The 19,919-nt window shown below is 43.6% G+C and overlaps 2 protein-coding genes across 9 annotated transcripts in view; both read left to right on the top strand.

Moving 5' to 3' along the window:
* Positions 1 to 15,622, top strand: part of LOC309619741 (uncharacterized protein) — a 189,257-nt gene extending 173,635 nt beyond the window's left edge. Inside the window, exon 4 of the mRNA XM_082375367.1 lies at positions 14,687 to 15,622. The gene's annotated coding sequence lies outside the window, so the exon portion shown is untranslated. The remainder of the gene's footprint in view (positions 1 to 14,686) is intronic.
* The window catches only part of STOX2 (storkhead box 2), a 208,299-nt gene that overhangs the window by 165,190 nt on the left and 23,190 nt on the right, over positions 1 to 19,919 (top strand). Inside the window, exons 1-3 of one of the 8 annotated variants that reach the window (XM_082375197.1) lie at positions 7,200 to 7,360; positions 7,710 to 8,026; positions 8,132 to 8,251. The exons of 5 other annotated variants lie outside the window; for them this stretch is intronic. In XM_082375197.1, coding sequence (XP_082231323.1) covers positions 8,227 to 8,251 — 25 coding nt within the window. In that variant the 5' untranslated portion in view covers positions 7,200 to 7,360; positions 7,710 to 8,026; positions 8,132 to 8,226. Of the gene's footprint in view, positions 1 to 7,199; positions 7,361 to 7,709; positions 8,027 to 8,131; positions 8,252 to 19,919 lie in introns of those variants that run through there. 2 more of the 8 variants (XM_082375198.1, XM_082375201.1) reach the window with 2 other exon arrangements.

The following is a 19,919-nucleotide window of genomic DNA, read 5'->3' as shown; positions in this document are numbered from 1 at the left end:
ATTGACGTCAGCAAAAGAAGTTAGTGGATATGGAGAAGTGTGTGATAATGAACCCAAATAATGTTTTGTTTTCAGTCAACAAATATTTGATCATTTTAGGGGCTGAAACCACTCTTTGGGGTACTGAAGATACAGTGAACCCTGTTCTCATTCTGGGAGTAGGGATAGAGTAGCCATTAGTTGCAGTCAGACCAGGGTGTATTGAAATGTCAGGAAAGCAGTCCATGGAAAGACTCAACTTCTCTGAAGCGTGTGTTGGTTTAGTGGCTCACGCCTTTTGACAGATTCTATGGGAACCTGTAGGAAATATGAATATAACCCAGTACGCCGAGTTCAGCTTCATGATGGAAAGATTTGGCCGGTATTTCTTTACTTTCCAGTCCATCTGGACTTAGTTTCAGTCATTTTTCCCCTCTTATTCATAGTTTTCTTGGGAAAGTATTGTGATACCTTCTTTTCATGTGTGTTTACTTTTCATTCCTTAGTTAATTGGAAGCACCTTGAGGTCAGAGGTTAGCTCTGGAGATATGTCTCCTTTGAAAAAATATGGCAGCCTTTGCAACTTTCATATTTTTTTCCCCGATTCCATCTTACAGAGGAGGAATGCAGCCCACAGAGAGCATAACTTGGTCATAATTAAATAAGCCAGTGATAAAGTAATTCAGTTTCTCAGCTCTTTGACCTTCTAAATAATTCCAGCTAAAAGAGCTCTAGGACCCAATAATGGTGTATCTTTAAAGCAACTGAAATACTGATGATAACTCTGAAAGCTAATTGGGAAATACCTCTTTCAGGTGTATTTTCAGATGTAGTTGTTGGTTCTCAAATTGACAGCATATTTGCCTCCAGGGACCAGGGCCCTATACTGCAGGTTTATACAGCCTCAAGATCAACGTGAAGGTCTTTCCAGAGGGTCAGTTCACTTGTAAATTTTGGAAAGTAATGTTGAATGTTGTTCAATGGATACAATTTTTAAAAATTTTATTATTAAGACAAAAGCGATATGTTAGAGAGTATAATATAGAGCTTGTATGAATTTCAGGGAGACTTCCAAACAGAATCTTTTTTTTCTGTGTATTGCAAACTTCTCTGGGCATCCCTTCACTATCCTGTGCAATGGAAAATACTGAGTAGAAATGTCTGAGATACATTCAGGTGTGTTGGAAATGAATAGTCCACAAATCCAAATGCTGTTGTAATAAAATCATAATTGAGAAGGGTAACCTCTCATTTCCCCACACTTTTCCATAGTTTTCTTACCACTTGATATCAAAACATGACAATTTAAACTCTGTCTTTTAAACTGAAAACTCACAGGCTCTCCGTTTTTCTCACTTTCATCTTTTTCCTTCCTTGCCTTCTTTGGACATTGATTAGAAGAACTGAGGGCAGAGAAATAATCTATCCCACAGTGTAGTATGGAGAATTGCACATCTGCCTCCTTAATTTATTGTATTGTATCCAAAGTGCATCGGCGAAGCCTTAGAGTTTAATTTTCTTTGAATCAATTGTACAGGGTGTTGTGGAGTAGTGGTGAGATGTCTGCACTGAGAATCAGGAGGTCTGGATGCTAATTCTAGCTTTGCTACTAACTCTGTGTTACCTTGGGCAAGTCATCTTCCCCACTTGGCCCCTAGGATTATCTTCAGTCACATGATAATATACTAGATGACTTTCTGTCTCCTCCAGCTCGAAAATGCTATTCTGTGTTCCTAATCCTATGAGAATTGACCGATCCAAAGATGTTTGAAAATTTTATTAAGTTATGTAGAATAGCCATGCTCTTCAGTTTGTGTTCACACTGATGCTCTGTAACACTTGGGATACCAAGTGTATTTGTTCTTTAAATATTTAGTTTCCTTGCCTATACCGTGCTGCATCAAATCCAACTTAATTGAAATTGTTTCTTCCACCGTAATAAAAATGCACATAACTCAGTAAACCCTGGGCTATAAAGGCCTTGAAATCTTTGGAGCTTTCTGTTTTTGAAACCACTTTCACTGAAGTTTTAATTTGTGCCTTTTCCCCAGCTTTTTTGCAACCAGGAAAGTCTGATCTGTTATGGGTGCCCAAGAATTTTTGTTTAGAGGGTTTCGTCTCTTCCCTTTATTTGTCAATTTGAACTAATGTTCTACCCTGGGCACTTCTCCAAATGTCAGACTATCACCATAGCACGGACAGTTGGATAGATTCTGGGCAAGTTGTGTTAGGTGTACATGGTACTTCTAGAAATGCATTTCTGATTTTCATGCTGGAAATTTTGGACAGTCCCTTCGTGAAACAGGAAAGTACCTCATATCTCTGGGCCTCTCTCTGTTCCTTGTTTAAGCTCTCTTTGCATCTCATTTGGTCTCTCACAATAATTGGCTCTTCCCTTGTCTCAGTAATTAATTATCTTCTCTCTTTGGATGCATCCCATACCCCATTGCCAGAGTAACCTAAACTTTCAGCGTTAGTAGCACCACTCCCCTGTAAAAGCTTTTAATGCCTTTCTCCTAGAATTTCGTGTTCTTCAAAATCTTATCTCGCCTGACTTACTCTTTGGCTTCATCTCTACCCATCTCCTTCGTGACTCCACACTAGCCACGCCAGATAGACCCTCAGCCATGCTCCGAAACCTCCTGGACTCTCTACTCCACATCAGCACTGCTCCACTGCCTGGAAAGACGTCTCCAACTTTTCTCTTCCTCCCCCTTTCCTTACCCATCTTTGGGGTCCCTTAACTGCTGCCTTGTTCCTGAAACGCCTCCCAGTTCTCGCCGTGCTTCCTTGCCATCTTTCTCTTGTATGAGAAATAACCATCTTTCGCTGTTCTCCTGGCACTCTGTCCCTCTTTGCCTTGAATGACTCAGATGTTGATGCAAAACTGTGAGGACAGGAGCTGTAACTTCTTCATCCTTGTACTGACCTCAGCGACAAGCAGAGAGTCTTCCACGTTGTGTTTAATAAACGTTGGTCGAGTTGAACTACATTGAATTAGGGTAGGTTTAATATAATATTGCTACAGACTAGAATTTTTTTTCTTCCCTATTGGTACAGTTTTGCAAAGGGAAGAGAGTCCTGGCATCACAGACTTCTTTCTCCGTGGTGATGGGAGGTGGAGAAGACCCCGGAGGGGAGCAACGTCTGACCATGCCGTCAACATAGCTTCCCTCTAATGAGCTGCCGTCAGCTTATAAACACTTGTTTTTAGAGATTGTGGGGTTCACATAGGGGTAATGCTTCTTAGAGGGGAGACTGATTAAGGCTATAACAAATAAGTGAAATTTATTGCAGATATCAGGTGGGTCATTTTCTTATTCGTTCAAAGACGGATTCGTTCTTAATCGGATCTTAGGACACCTCTTCTTGCCTCCTCTCCTCTACTCCCCGCTATGAACCCTCTTCTCCTGCCTCATGCGCCTCCCATCCGTACTTCCATACCTTGGTTCATACTTCCTCTCTCCAGGTCATTCATTCATTCAGCACAAATTTATTTATTGCCTGCCGGTGGCTAAGCACCCTTCCAGAATGTATCTGTATGAACAGACTTGTGCTTGCCAAGGGGGAGTGGGGGTGAGGGAGGGATGGATGGGGAGTTTAGGATTAGCAGATGTACACTATTATGTATAGGATGGATAAACAACAAAGTCCTACTATATAGCACAGGGAACTATATTCAGTATCCTGTGATAAACCATGATGGAAAAGAATATAGAAAAGAATATCTATATGTGTATAACTGAGTCACTTTGCTGCACAGCAGAGATTGGTACAACATTGTAAATCAACTCTACTTCAATTTAAAAAAAGAATGCATCTGTAAACAATAGAGCGTGCAAAAATCCTTCTCTTCATGGAGCTCACACTCTAACTGATGGAACGCCCTTTCCCTGTTGTCCAGATGCTAGGACGAGCTTGTCCTGCCTGGAAGCCATTCCTGACTGCTTCAACCTGCTTCAGGTTCTTTCTCCTGCATTTTTAGGGGCACCTGTTACCTCTTCCTCCCTTTTGACAGACATTGTCTTGTATTCTTGGTGCTTTTTATGTGTGAAGATCTTATCTCCTCGAGTTCATTAGAAGCTTCTTGAGAGTGGAGACCATGTCATTTGTTCATGAAAAAGTTTGTGTACCCATGTATATACCCTGCCTTATGTACACTATCTTAAGTATTTGCAGTTAGGCCCCTAACAGATATCTTTCATTGATTTGAGGGCATTTCGTGGCTCTCTGTTTTATCAAGTACAGTCGCCCTAAGACCGTGCTATACCATTAGTCATCAAAGCGTTTTTTAAAGATCCTGTGTGACTGTGTCACTACTGCTGCTGCCACTTAATCCTCTGCCAAGGAACCAGTCCCATGCCAAGCGCAGCCTCTGCCTACACCTCACCAGCTGAGGAGATCACCTCTGCGATGTTCTATGTGAGGTTCATAAGTCTTGACTGTACCACTGCCGCTATTATTCAGAGGAGCAAAAGGTACCAGACGGAGGAGGAGGGCTGCTAATTATGTCTGTAGTTGATTCTTGTGTTCATCTCTCCATCAGAGACTGGCATCTGAGACATCAGAGTGCCTTGATTTCTTGCCTTTATTTCTGAGTTGAGGCTAATGAGTGTCCATCATAAAACTCATCTCCTTATTAGTAGGACTGCAAAAGGAGGTTATGACTTTGGCGGGTCAGTTGCACCCCTTTGCATGGCCATTCGATGACAGTCCGTGGCTGAGGCTGGAACACGCTCCGTTAGGGGCTAGAGAACTGAGCAAAGGCACCTGCTTCCAGCCTGGGAGCCTCACCTTACTGGCCTCATGTGCTGACAGAGGGAATTGGCTTCCATTTAAAGGTAAAAGTTGAGGGATGGAGTTCTGTTTTTTTTTAAATTTTGTTTCCAGTGGCTATAGTCGACAGGTAGACCTCTGAGGCCTCCTGCCCCAGGTTCAAATCTTGCCTCTGCCACTTAACCAGTTGTGGAAGCTTGAGGAGGGCAATTAATTTCTTTCTAAAATGGTGCTAATAACAGTACTTACCTTAGTGGGTCCTTGTAAAGCTTGGATGAGTTTTTATAGGTGGGCATAGTAGGCCCACATAGAGATGGAAACATACACGCTTGGATATTAGAAAATATTTATCCACTTACTTAACCTTTTCTATGTCATAGAGGAAACTTGAGTTTTTAGCTGTCGAGGGGTGGTCCAGTGACCTAGAGCTGCTTCCCTAGATGCTCTTAGATTGCCAGAGGTCAAGATATCTCGATTTAGATCTTAACTTTTATATAGCACATCATTTCCTTCTTAAGGTGCAGGGTTTATTTATTGGGCATGCCTTCGGACCTTAGAGCGATCAGACTATGCCTAAGAGGAATGGGCTGAGTTAGGTGGATTTCGGTGGATTTATAATGACTACCAACATAAACAAGCTCAGAGAGTGTTGAGCAAAGGTGAGCTGTCTCGGGAGGAGGCCCTGGCGCTTGGCTGCAGACTGAGTCATTGTCACGGCGGGGAGCTCAGATGGCGTATCCAAGGAGAGGAATTAATGCATTGGAAGGCAACATCACAACCAGACCGTTTCTGATAAGATGAATATGGCATAATTGATGACGTTTTCTTTCTTTTTTTTTTAATTGCATAAATGAGACCTGATTTAATCGCAGATAATGTGAAAAAGTTCTGTAGGGCTTGAAAGTGTGACAACAGCCAAAAGCCTACCACTGTCTTAGACCAGGTGAATATAAAGTCCAGAGTGGGGGAGGTGATGGTGCCGTGGGGAGACACAGTTAGAGTCTATCTCGTTCTTCATATGACATTTTTAGAGGGAGTTTGATACGCCCGAGCGGGAGCAAAGGCGAGGAACCAGGAGGGCAGAGGATTTGAAAAGTGTCAGGTGGTAGAAGGAGCTGAAGAAGCTTTATTTAATCATGTTGAGATGGAACGTACCAGCGGATCCATAAATGCACATAGACTTACCCACGGTGTCCCAGACTGTGGGCAGCTAGAGAAGAGACGGCTTAGAATGCAGGCACGGGATTATTATTTGTAGCCATCAGATGAGTTATCAGACAGAAGAAGGTTCTACGTTGTTTAGCTTTCCGAGGGCAGAATGGGAACCACCGTGTGGGGTTCCAGGACTCAGCTGGCGGGGGAGGCCTTCACCGGAGGATGTGCCTGGCTTGGACGAGGCCCGAGCTCTGAGGGAAGAGGTCCTTGAAGACGGGCTAAATCACAGGTGCGAAGACACCCTGTGATTCTGGTGGAGCTTTAGCCTGGCAACCCTTCTAACTCAGAGATTCGGGATAGTCTTGCTGAGCGATGCATTACATTTTTGTACTTCCCAGCTGCAGTCTCATCCTAGACTTCATCTTTATTGTTGGTTAGCTACTGTATTCACGAGGATGTGGGAGAATTTGCTCTGCAGACATCCTCAGCTACCCAAATCTACTTCATTTCGGAGTAGGGGATAATTTATCGGTATCTCTTTGGTTCCTGAGTGGAGCTAGTGAGAGGTGCCTGCTTGGGTATTATTTTGTTTGGGGGAGTTTGGGCAGAATTATTACCAACACAACACCATTCACGTCCTTCTTAATTATTCTTTTCTTCTCAGACTCCATTTTTTTGTGGTCTTAACGGGATGGTTGATATTCCTCTTCTCCTCTCCTCTCTCCCAACTCCCACCCCTTTTCCGTCTCGAGCCATTTCTGTGTCGTTTCTTGTACTGTAAACAGAGATGAATCATTTTCTGTACGGTTCTGTCGAAATAAGTTCCTCCGTGTGTCCGTGTGTCCGTGGGTGTGGAAATACAATGTGTACACGTGCCTATGCATGAGTGATTCAGCGTGGGGCTCATCAAGCGTGTGGTGCAGTACAAACAGTGCAGTGAAAAGGATGCTTTTGCACAGATCTGGAATGGCTTTTTTGTGCCTTACCGATCTGAGGCACAGAAATTCTAAAAGAGAAAAGAGAAAAAGCAGAGGAAGCAGCAATGTAAAAGAAACCCTATGCATCGTCCCACCCCCCTCCCCGCCGTGGTTTCCGTGGTGTTGGGCGCTCAGGGGCACCTCACGGGGAGAACGAGCTCTTGACATAGTGACCTCATTCCCCATGCCGCCCTTCTCCTGGCAGAAGCTGTGCTGGCTCCTGGGCTGTCTCTGCTGCAAGGCGCCCGGCGCTGCGTTGGGAATGATGCGACCCAGGCTTGCAAGGACTTGCCCGGCAACTGGAATTTATGACAAATAGCTCGCTGCAGCTAAACTTTGATCCAGGGTACAGTCGAACCGCCTTTTACACACAGGAGGGAGACACGTCCTTCTCTGCAATGAAAAGCCAGCCTTAAAAAAAAAAGAAAGAAAAAACAAAAGAGCACATGTGTCAGGTTTATAATTATGAACTGGTGAGTATATGATGCCGGATCATTGTTAATGTGTGTGTGTCTTTTCTCCAAGCATCTGGAGGTATTTGCCCTTTTTCCCTGTTTTCATGATGAAAAGATCTGAGTTGGTGCTCAATGCATGGGAGGGGGCCTGGGCTCCTTGGAGAGGAGGATGTGCCCCTGGTAGCCCGGGGCCTGGGGTGCATTCCCAGCCCAGAGTCTCCGCATTGCACAGACAAAGGAGCCCGTACCGACAACCAGAGGCTGTAGCTTTTCTTGGAGTGATGACTCATTTCAGCTCACAAAGGATTCTGGGCAGGGTAATGAGAAGTCAGGTTGGCTGATCCGTCCCTATGACTTCACTTTGCAGAGAACAAGGCAGAAGAGGAGTGACACTGCAGATTCCCAAGGCACTGCAGTGGGATATTGGCTCAGGACCAGTGGCCATGATAGATGGGACTAGGCATGGGACGGGATGCCAGCTGTTCCAGGCAAAAAGGAGGAAAGAATGGGAAAGAGGATTTTTTCCCTCTAAAGTCATTACCAGCAAAGTCCATTCATAAAGCTTTTTAAAGGTGCTTTTTGCCAGCTTTTGAGCTGAACTTGTATCAGTATCTCCAGCCCTGAATTGTCAGAAGAGCTGAGAGTTCTGGGACTCATTTCTTTTTTCCAAGTAGACGTACCAAGGTAAAGTACCAGATTCCTGTTGGGTGCGACGTGCCCTCAGTAGCCAATCTGAAATGCTCATTTAGGATATTATGACTTGAAAGTTTACTCTTTTTCTTATTCCAGATTCTAGGACGTCCGTTTCTGTTACTGGCTCTTTCTTGTGCCTGAATACTACCCCCTAGCGTGCACCAGGCTTTAGCGCCAAAGCTACCTGGGGGATGGAGCCAGTCCAGAAAGGGTCAGGTAGGTCTCCCCTGCTTTTCTTTCAAGAGTTGTTGTGTGCAAAGAAATATGGTAAAATGTATCCATATTGTGTATGAATATGGATACAAATGTATGGTAATCAACCCCCTCAGTAAGGGTGCCCTGTCCTCTGAAACATGGTCTTGCTGTGATAATCCCTCAATCTTAGGCAGTAGAAGTGCTTCATGGAGGTGCCCACCAGATGCAACCTCGCCAGCATGATTCATGTCACAGCCTCACATCAGAAACTAGAGTCAGCTGTAGGAGGTGCAAATAGGAAATAATTAAACTGCTCCAGATTTCCATCAGCTGTAATATCTCTTTCACTCCTCTGATGGAGGCATTCAGTAAATATTATTTGAAATTTTTTCTTCTCAATATAGTCCCTAAATTTGTGTGTTATTTGGCCTGTTAACCTACATGCAATGCACTAAAATCCAAGAAAGCCTGCTTTATATGCTCAGGGACTGCTTCCAACATCAGACAGAGGTTGCTATTAACTGCTGAGGGAAGTAAGCATATTTCATCATAGTCTGTTGTAGGATCCAGATGATTACAGAGCTGTTTTCTTACAACATCCATGGGCTTTTCACACAAAAGCTTTTTTTTTTTCTTTTTAAATAGTGAGGTGGTAAAATTTGGTTCTTAAATGTACATTACATGCTACGTTTCCAAAGTGAAACTTGGCAAATCTGAAAGCATGGTTTTACGACTTCATCAAATTTATGGTTTTAGCGCTTTCCATTAAAAAAATATTTCTGAGAATGTTAAATGCATTTGTAATAATAATTAGAACATTTTAGAATAATGCAAACCGTACGTTGGACAGGCCCCTCAAACATCTCTTTTCTCTTTGCTCTCATATCCACCCCCGTAGCTCACCCTTTCACCAAAGGAAAGAATGCTTGTTTCCTTTCTTTGTGCCTAGTACTTGACATTTTCAAAGCAAAGTTGAGGATGTTGAGTCAGTTTCAAAGGATGTTTGATCACATCATACCATGTTGAGAATATAATGTCCCCACACCCATCAGTTCTACTCATCCTTAAATACCTTATTCAAAATCTCCCTCCCACAGAAGGGCTTTCTCTGATACTCCAGCAGGAGGTCATTTCTTAGTCCTGTTATAGAATTAACTCCTCTAGATAGACAGACAGATAGATATAATTAGACCAAATTCCTATTATAGGAATTATAGGAGTTAATTTGCTAGCCATTCAAGTATTTTCTTCTTACATCTCTTCTAAGGACATTTTAAACAGTAATTTGAACATATTATAATTGCTTATATTTCTACACATTTATGTCATGTTTCCCCACCTAAATTATAAGCTCACTGAAGGCAAGGATCAAGATTTGTGCCTTTCTCTACAATTCCCATCTCCTAGCAGTTCTCTACACATGGAAAGCACTCAACAAATAGTTGATTAGGAAGAAAGGCAGTGCAAAAAGCATTAATTTGTCACAGAGGGTGCGAATGATCTATTTGTTCATTTAAATAGTCTTCCTCGGGTAGACTAATGCTGGGGTAGACCTCAAGAGTTAAGTATGTAACTCTAGAAATGATGATTGTTCTTACCTTGAGATATGATTACAGAGAGTGCCTTACACTGCTTGTAAAGGATTGTTGTTGTTAAGAACAGATGTGAAGGTGAGTCCCTTAAATATGGACACTGATTATGGTTTATTTGAATAGGAAGAATAATATTATTGGACAAGCCATCCTTAAGTAAGGAGTATGCTAAATTCTGAAGTTTTGTGTGAAAGTCACTCTTGTGAATCCTACAGGATGTTTTCCTTAGAAGAGATAACCATAATGACTTTTTGCCTCCCAGGTTGCATCAGAAATTATTTAGCTCCTAGCATCACTGATCTTTAGCACTAAGAGCATTATACTTAGGTGCTGAGTTTCCTTTCCCTTTCCCAGGTAAAGTATTGGCCCAGACAAAATCTTAAAATAGGCCAACTTTATATACTTGTGACTCTCTATCCAAACAATTTCCCATCTTCTGTTGTTCTTCTCTCTCCAAAGTCCCTATGTAATGCATGTTTCCCATTCCCTTCCAGCCCAATAATACATCCCAAATGCTGTATGTTTATAAATATATCTTTTAACTTTTCTGCCTCCCAGGCAAAATATTCCATTCACTCAGTGCCCATGCTCACAGATAAGAATCAAGAGGTGAGCAATCTGATTGAACTAATTCATACTAGTGTGAGATAGACCACTACCCTCCTAGCCTTTCCACGCCTTAGATGATTTTTTAAAGGCTTTTTTTTTAAAGATCAAATGATTTTCCTCTTAGTAGAAATTCAAACACTGTAAAAGAGTAAGTTGAATAAATTTAGATAGGCTTGGGGACAATAATTTTAATACTAACTACTTATTAAATATCTATTAGGTGTCAGGGACCATGTCAGCACTTAATCCCCTCAATAACTCTACAAGGTGAACATCACTGTGTACACCTTACAAAAGAAGACAGTGAGACTCAAAAAATGAATTAATTTGCTCCAAATCACACAGCTAATGCGGAGCAGAACTGGGCTCTGAACTTAAAGTTTTGGCTTACAAAGTCCACGGCCTCTACCACTGTCTGGTAATGCCAGACTTTGGCGAGAAAAGTTACTTCCGGTACAGTGAGTTGGGAGTTTTTTCTGTGTGTGTGTCTGTCTGGCCTTTTGTACTCTTTCATCCCTGGGTACTTGTCTATAGTTCTGTCAATGACAGCTTGAAATGGTGGTAGGTGTTCCTTCATTGGGGATTTGGTGGCAGTCATTCTGTACGATTTGGTTGTAATTTGGGAACTATCAACGTATATATTTGAACTGTATTTAATTAGGCCTTCTGGTTCTATTACAACTGTATTTTACAGAAATTGGTTACAGTGTAGTTGGGACCTAAACAGATGAAGCAAAGAAAACAAAGGTTAAGAATCAGCTGTGGTGAGTCTAACTTAAGAGTGGAAGAGAGTGACCCTGGACATTTTACACTGATTTATGGAACTATAGTTGAGAAATATCATCAAAAGAATTTGGAGCATCTGATATGTCTCTGGTGTTAGGCTAGGTTCTGATACAGAATGGAGAAGGAAGAGAAGTATGTGATAGCTTAAAATAGGGCTTTAGATTCTGTCCTACGTGATGAGCTTATAATGAAGAAAAAGAAGACGCTCTGTTGCACAGGACTCTTGTTAGCCAATGCCTTACAGAATTGCATGACATCTGAGAGCTCTTATTACCTGTTGTCATCTAGGACTGGTATTTCATCATGATTTTATCGCTGGTGGTAAATGGCCTTCACTTAGCCCTGGATGAGGGACTAGGGAGCAAGGAGGCTGCTGTTGATGGGAAACATCTCGGCGGTTAGCAGGGTCTTACCTTGCCTCGTCTATATGTGTAGTACCTATTTACTCAACAACATTTGAGTGCCCGATGTGTGAATGTTTTATTCCATAGTGCCTAACATACACCCCACTCGGGTTATAATGTGGAGACTTCTTAGCAAAGGTTTGAAATATGGAAACGGATAATTGGCCCGATGGCTCATATTTTCATTGTGACTTTTCAGCTACAAATCTATTGCAGCAGCGGAACGGTCCAGAAGTGTTCGATGTCTATGATTAGAGAGATGTCTGTTATCATCCTTGGTGATGGTGAAGACAGCTCCTAACCTACGGAGTTCTCACTTCTCCCTATCCATTGATTGCCTTCTCTATCTGATTCTCCACCCTTTGTGACTTGCATCTCTGCTTATCCTATGACAGTGTTTCATCAGTAGTCAAATCTCAGTAGCAAGAGTAGTAGCTAATATGACTAATGAAAGCTTGTAGCCTGGGAAAGATAATGGGTTTCTTCTGTAAACCAATGAACCAGTTGATTTGTCATTACACCTAGTGCATCTCTGCATTAGACAGGCTGCTAAGCAGATTCACGTGATACGGTGGACGTTAACCCGTGTGTGTGTGTGTGTGTGTGTGTGTGTGTGTGTGTGTGTGTGTGTGTATCTGCCATCTGCCACCATGACCACTCTTATTTAACTCTCATTAGAAGTTTCTTAGTAAGTCATAGCTAATAGACACCATTAACTGTAGTATTATTAATGAGAGCCTCTTATTTACATTTTCTTTTGAATTAAAACAATTTATCTAAATAATAAGCTTAGGACTTAGACCTTCTTTAAGAGAACTCCATCAAGTGTTGAAATAAAGCACCGGGGAGCTTTAGAAAAGCTGTTAGAGAGTTTCTAAATTTTCCAAAAAATTTTTTTATTGTCAACTTTACTGCCATCGACGATTGCAATGAAGACTCAGCCTTAAATTTCTGAGATCAGTGGCATTTAAGCCAGACATACAGTAAACTGGTAAAAATGCCTTTTTCAATGCCGGGTGCCTTTTAAATATCAGACACAAACATTTGAAAGTCAAGTATAATAATTTGGTTTCAAGGGAAAGCTGCTTAAAATGAAGCAGCCTGTGAGTTGATGGGGGTCATGTGTTCTGCCCTCCTGTAAGGGTATTTCAGTCTGCAAGAGGGTGTATAGGAAGGGGATGTGTGTTTTTTTAGAACAGCTTTTTTAAAAAGAACTGTCTGTTAAAAGAACCAAAAACAACACCTATACATAAAATCGGGGTTAATAAATTGAACTAAATTGTAAAACACAAGATTCGTCTGATGTTCTGCCTCCGAGAAACTGTTCACTTAACCTCAGAGAGCTTATGATTTCCCCAGGCCCAAGGGTATTGAAGATAAAACTTGGCACATTCGTCGTTCTATGAATACTTTGTTGAAAGGAATAGACCTGTATTATCACTGTGCCCACTGTACATTTTACAGGCATGTTTGACCATTTTTATGAGTCACGGTATATACTGCATGTGGTAGTTTTACTGGCATCTATAATTTTAACTTTAGTGTTAATTTTGGCAGTTCAGAGAACAAAAACAAGCACACTTTGGTCCTGAGTTACTTTGAGTTAGAAAAGAGTAAATTATGAAGCCTTTATTACAAGGGAAAAAATTAATAGCCAATCTATTTTGCTATCCTTTTTAAAATTACAGCCTACTTTTTCCGGTTGGATGAGCATTAAGCTAGTTTTCTCCAGCAAGACGGAAATAGAGGTAGACAGCAGTACTATATTATGCTTTTATGCCAGAATTCTGCTGCATTGATATAGAATCAAAGAATTTGAGAGTCTGAAGCAATCTTTGAAATTATGTCATCCAAACCCTCATCTACAGTGCTCGCTTCGGCAGCACATATACAAACCCTCATCTACAGACACAGAGTGGTAATTATATTTTGTTATAAGAGACTGGGCACTTATCAAACGATCTCTTGAATGCCTTTTTACATTGGCAGTTTCCCAATGATAAATTAGTACAGTTTCAGAACTACATTTGTAAGTAGGTTGCTTTGGTTCATGAACTTTGTTAGGGTCAAAGGTAACTCTTCAATCCAGAATACAGAGTGAATTGACATTTACGATGGAAAACAGTATGTAAAAATAAAGAGCAAAACAGGATGATTCAAACGGAATGCTGGTACTTGGGAAAAAAAGATTATTTAAAGAAGGCTAAGATAGAAGATGAACTCTGGGGAACTTTCAAGGTTGTATTATAGTTTATTGTGATGTGATCCACCTGGAAAAATTACAGCTTTCCTTTTCGTATTTGATGGGTATGAAGATGGATACTTTAAGATGAAAGGAAATAGATTTATGTTTGTCTTTCTGGTAGGTGTCTTTTGGAAAGCTATGGGTATCATCTGGGAAGGGGTGAACGTAGGTTGTCATGGAAGTCACATCTTCTTAGTTGTGTCCCTCCCCTGCCCCGCCCTGCATGCATATGCAAAGGTTGGGGAGCACAGAGAATCTAAATTAGTGACTGGGGAAAATGGCATTCATAGAGGACTGAGCTTTATTATAGTTCTTACTTTTTTTTTTCCTACAAAAAGAACCAAGATAGGAACAATTTTGGAACTCGAGTGCCCAGAGGTTTGGGGTATCTAAGAGGCACTCAAATAAATTTCTTGAAAGGATGAATTATGTGAGAGAGAATTTTTTGAAAGAATTCCAACTAAAGTAACTGGCCAGAAGTTGGAAGGGAGAGTAGATAGAGGGGGTTAAATAGTAAAAATGCATGGGCATGATAAAGATATTTCTGAGGTGGAAGTCACCATCTGTAGAAGATAAAAGACAGAGGAAGTCGGCACATGCATGATATCTGCTTCTTGTCCCAGACCCTCCTTCTCAGTTGCCTGGCGGTGGTAATAGTCACCAGTTTGTTCCCCACAGTTGCACAAGAGTGATTTTCTAACACAAACGTGTCATGTAATTCCCCTGTATAAACATACACAGGGTTCCCATCAGCATAAAGGGTAAGAGCTCAGCCTTCTGGTCTACCAGGAGACTACATTTCTCTCCATCTTACCCCCAGCCTGCTCCAGATGTGCCAGAATAGGCCCTCAGCATCCCCAGCTCAGCACGCTGCGCCGTGCCCTGCACACGCTCACTCCCGCCTCTGGTACAGCGGCTGCATCCTTCACTTGTTGGTTCCTTAAGTAGGTCTGATATGAGATCCAAAGAAAATCATTGTAAACTTGAATAAGATGTTGTGTTGTGTTGATCGATACCTATAATTCCTTTTATATAGATCTTAAATGCATGTCTTAACCCTCACTCAATGTATAATTATTTTTCTGTGGTAACTGCTATGTTTTGGGCAAAATTAATAGGGAGAGTCTTAGAAATTTCATGGTTAAATATATTTGGTCTCATTAAATTCTGTGTTTGTTTTGCAATTATTTAGCAACATATATGAATAAAATCACAACGCTTTGAATACCCTGAGCAATTCCTTGGATTCTGATGTTGTAAATGGATATTCATTCATTCAGCAAACAAGTACTGGGTGTCTGGTATGAGCTCTGCATTATTCTAGGCACTGAGAATGTAGGAATGTGGGGTTCACGTTTCCTTCTGTCATGGAGCTTCTATTCTAGTGGGTGAGACAGACGGTGTACCAGTATACACGTACACACATTCAGAGAGTGAAGACAGTGACTTGGAAGGACCCTGGTACCAATTCCAGTAGGGGGGGCTCCCCACTCCACCAGCAATTCTCTGACACCAGCTGGGTGTCCTACAATTCATCCCAATTCCAACACCATCTACCTGGAAAGCATCAGATCCCATGGGTTAAGGGCTCAGTCCACAGGAGTGCCCTCACCCCACCCCGCCCCTGACCACAGATGCCACTCGCAAGCCCAGATTGTCACCTGTGTTCTGAAAGACTGGTGATAGATTGGAGGCTCCCACCACCCCTCCTTGGGTTCAGTTACTTTGCTAGAGCGGCTTACGGGGAGAAACACTTTACTTACTAGTGTGCCAGTGTATTATAAAAGAATACAAGTCAGGAAGAGCCAGGTGGAAGAGATGCATAGGGCAAGGAGTAGGGAGAGGGCACGGAGCTTCCATGCCCTCCCAAGGTGCACCGCCCTCCCCAATCTCCACGTATTCAGCAACCTTGGAAGCTCTCTGAACCCCATCCTTTGGGTTTTTATGGAGGCTTCATTACATAAGCATGCTTGGTTAAATCATGGGCCATTGAAGATTGATTCAACCTCCAGCCACTCTCCTCTCCCCGGCGGAAGTCAGGGGGCGGGGCTGAAGGTTCCAACCCTGTAACCACGTGGTTGGTTCTCCTGGCTATGAGTCCCCATCCTTAGGTGCGGGTCCAAAAGTCACCTCACTGATGTAACAAAGATACCTTGATCTCTCTCACCACTTAGGAAATTCCAAGGGTTTTAGGAGCTCTGTGCCAGACATGGGGATGAAGACCAAACATATATTTCTTATTATAAACCATCGTATCCAGTAACATGAGAGAGAGTGCGCTGTGGTTTTAGGACAGCATTAGACCGGGTGCCTGGGCAGGGCTTCCCGACGAGGCCCTGTTTAAATGGAGGCCCAGAAGAGGAGAAGCAGCCCGTCCTGCAGAGATCTGCGTGAGGAACATCCCAGGCAGGGGCTCAACAAAGGCAAAGGCTCTGAGTGGGGAAAAAGCTTGGTGAGTGCAAAGAACAGAGGAGGTTGCGAGCATGTTGTAGGGAGGAGCGGGCGAGGGGTCGGGGGATGGTCCCGGAGGTGGGCGGACAGGCTCAGGCCAGCGCAGACCTGGCAAGGTGTTCCGATCTCCCAGGCGCAGTCGGCAGTCACTGTAGGATTTCATGCAGGGAAGCGGCGTGTTTTATGCTTTTCTAAGAAGACTGCTCTGTGGAGAAGGGAGTGTTGGGTAGGAGAGAGGGCTGGGAGGCATCAAGCCATTGTCATGGGCCAGGTGAGGGGGGACAGTGGCCTGGGGTAGGGGTCACGTGGCAGATGGAGTGGAGGCAAGAGACCCAGGAAGCATGAGGGTGTGGAGGAGACAGGATGGCCGGTGGGGTGGAACGGGAGCGAGAAGTGATTTATCTTAGTGCAGTATAAAAACGAGAGGACGTGGAGATGGTCACTTAGAGCATCCGAATTCCGTTTGGTTCTCTCTCCTGAGTTAAATGTTATTCCACATATTCAGTATTATAGTGAAACTGAGCTTTTTCAATACCAATGCGTTTCAGAGACACTTAAAGCTTACTTGCCTCTTACAGTTGGCTGCAATGACTGAAAACAAATTAACTTAGAAGATCACTAAACGTTTGATATTTGTTAGTTAAACTAAACAAAGAATTTCAGCTAAAAGCAAAAGGACAAGCATGCCCTCAACTCGTTAATTTTGCTAATAGTCTTTCCTTTTTTCAGAAAGCTCAAGTTCCCTATAACCTATACAAAATTAGAAAATAGACCTGCATTATTTTTAAAAATCCTATTTAGTATTTTTGTATCTTTAGTCTTCTGAGAAGTCCATAAATATGATAGGCAAATTCTAGAAGGTGTTACCCTCCCAAATGATGCACAGGTCCAAAGGTACTGGCACATGCTTTGATCTCCCCCCCCCCCGCCCTTGTTAGCTGACCCCATTGTCTTTTTCATCTGACTTATAAAATTATTCCAGGGACTTCCCTGGAGGTCCAGTGGTTAAGATGCCGTTCTTCCCAGCCGCATAGCACAGGGAGATCAGCTCGTTGCTTTGTGACCACCTAGAGGGGTGGGATAGGGAGGGTGGGAGGGAGGGAGACGCAAGAGGGAGGAGATATGGGGATATATGTATATGTATAGCTGATTCACTTTGTTATACAGCAGAAACTAACACACCATTGTAAGGCAATTATACTCCAATAAAGATGTTAAAAAAAAAAAAACGCTGTGCTTCCACTGCAGGGGGCATGGGTTCCATCCCTGGTCGGGGAACTAAGATCCCACATGCCGCATGGCATGGCCAAAAAATTCCGGGTGACTTTGAAGTCCACGTAACCAACCTAGCAATTCTTAAGAAACCTGCCTCACTGCGGCTCATCCTCTCCTGCAGAAGGTGGAGGGACAGAGAAGGATCCACAGGAGAGATCTTTAGAGCGGCTATGGCTGAGCCACGCGGCCACCATGGGGAGGGGAGATTTGAACATGAGTAGCTCCAAACACACCCCTCTACTGCATCTTACCACCACCAGTAGTTCATCCTTTACACAGAAGCCTTTAGAATATGGTTGTGTTTGAATGAAGGGTACAACAGTTTTTCAAAGATTTAAATACACTCTTCTAGGCAGTAGCAAGCTTGCCTACTGAGATGGTCACAATCCACATAATTCTGTCATTTTTGAGTCACCAACATGAACTGAGCTTCACCAGCCAGTGAGTGAAACTCACATCCTCAGCAGCAGCCCAAAATTCCGTGTTGCAGCTTCTGCCCTCTGCTACCCCAACAAATATTTGCAAGCATCTCTCAGAGGTCTATCTCTTTATGAGACTTACATCCCACAGGCCCCGGCAGTCCGTGGGTTCTAAGTTAGGTCAGTTCCTGGTTTCTGCTGTTCTGGATTTGTGTATTTCCCCCCTCTCTCTGGCTGTTGAGGAAGTGTCTCCCTCTTGTCATACCCATCGTACGGAGAAGGGAGCCACAGCAGAGCTGATTGGAGCCCCGAGGGATGCAGGAAAGAGGGGAGCGTTGGACTGAGCTGGTCTTGGGGCTGAGGGGGGTCAGGCTTCAACCTTTGACACTGGGGTCCTGCGGCCCCGTCTGGTGCACCTGTTAGACTTCCCCCCTCACCTGTCGGTTTTCATTCCCAGGTGCTGTTGCCTGGTTTTATCCATCAAGCCATTTCCCATCCATTCCATCAAAGCAGTGTTCACATTCTTTCCCAAAGGGCCTCAGGATTCCCCCATCAGACTAGGAGTTGTGGCTGGAGGCAGCAGGCTGGTCCGCCCCAGGGCACCCAGACACCTGCCTGGAGGGTGTTGCTTAATGCCACAGGTCGGCCCAAGTCCGGTTCTGGTTAGTCACGGTGATTTATAACAAGAGTGAAATCACACTTGGAAACAAGAGGAGAGATTATGTAAATCCATGTGGGAAAGAAGCTTAGAAGCTCACAGGTTTTCTACTCTGCTGATGGTTTCACCCCCTTCCTGAATGGCCTTTCTCAAGTGAAACCTTACAGAACCCCAAGGAGGAAACAGGTAGCAGCCAGATGTCAGGAGCAGATTTCCCTGCCCTCCCACCCCTCTCTCTGCTGGGGGCACCCCTCCCTGCCCCCGGAAGCCTCTCTGGGGAATGCTAGGGATCCTTCCTTGGAACGTGACTTGAAAATCACCACACCGTGACGCCAAGATCGCAGAAAGGAAGGCAGTCATGTGCATTGAATGTTGCCGTCCGTCTCCCCAAGAGCCATGTCTGCCCCTGGCTTCTGGGTCTGCAGCCTCCCCCCACCCGCATTGGCTCTTTCAGATGCAAACGTTTGCAGGATGCCAGAGCCCCTCCTGGGTGGTAAGATCGTCCTCCACGTGGCCACCGGAGTCCTCTTCTTGAAACTCATATCTGACCTTGTCATTCCTTAAATTCCTTCTCTGGCGCACCATCCTTCATAGAATGAAGGCCTTGGGCACTCAGCTCTTTGCTAATAATAGTCGCTATATACCTGCCCCCCTTCTCTGCTGCTCCCCAGAAAATACCCCTGTGCCCCACAGCCACCCGGCACACTCCCACTTCCGCACCGGATTCAGGCTGCACGACCCTGGTAAAACCTCCTCTCACTTCCTGGTTCTAAGCTCCATCCTCACCTCCAGGTGGTGTACATCACTCTACCCGCTCTGCCCCAGAGTTTATTTTTCAGCCTTCTCTGGTGCATGATGAACGTTAGTCTGTCTCCTCCGCTTAAATGGAAACTCCTTGAGGGCAGAGATGTTGGTGGGAGGGGGCTTATTCACTTTGCCAAGTGACTCCCAAGCCCCCAGCAGATGCCTGGGGCAAAGGGCACCCAGCGTTTGAATGAATGAATCCTCAAGTTCCCACAAGTGTATTTGTCGAGATATGAATGACAGTTATTAAACAAATCAGCTCCGAGTTAATAAAAGCAGAGATCATTTGAAGAGGCTCCGTTGTTGCAAGCCTTTCAGTAGCAAGTCTATTTAAACGAGATTTCAGGGGTTTTTTTTTTTTTTTTTTTTTTATTTGGCTGTGTTGGGTCTTCGTTTCTGTGCGAGGGCTTTCTCTAGTTGCGGCGAGCGGGGACCACTCTTCATCG

Source organism: Balaenoptera borealis, assembly GCF_965194805.1.
Source record: "Balaenoptera borealis genome assembly, chromosome: 21".
Taxonomy (NCBI): domain Eukaryota; kingdom Metazoa; phylum Chordata; class Mammalia; order Artiodactyla; family Balaenopteridae; genus Balaenoptera; species Balaenoptera borealis.
Note: the sequence above shows the minus strand (reverse complement) of the source record. Positions and strands in the feature narration are given on the sequence as shown.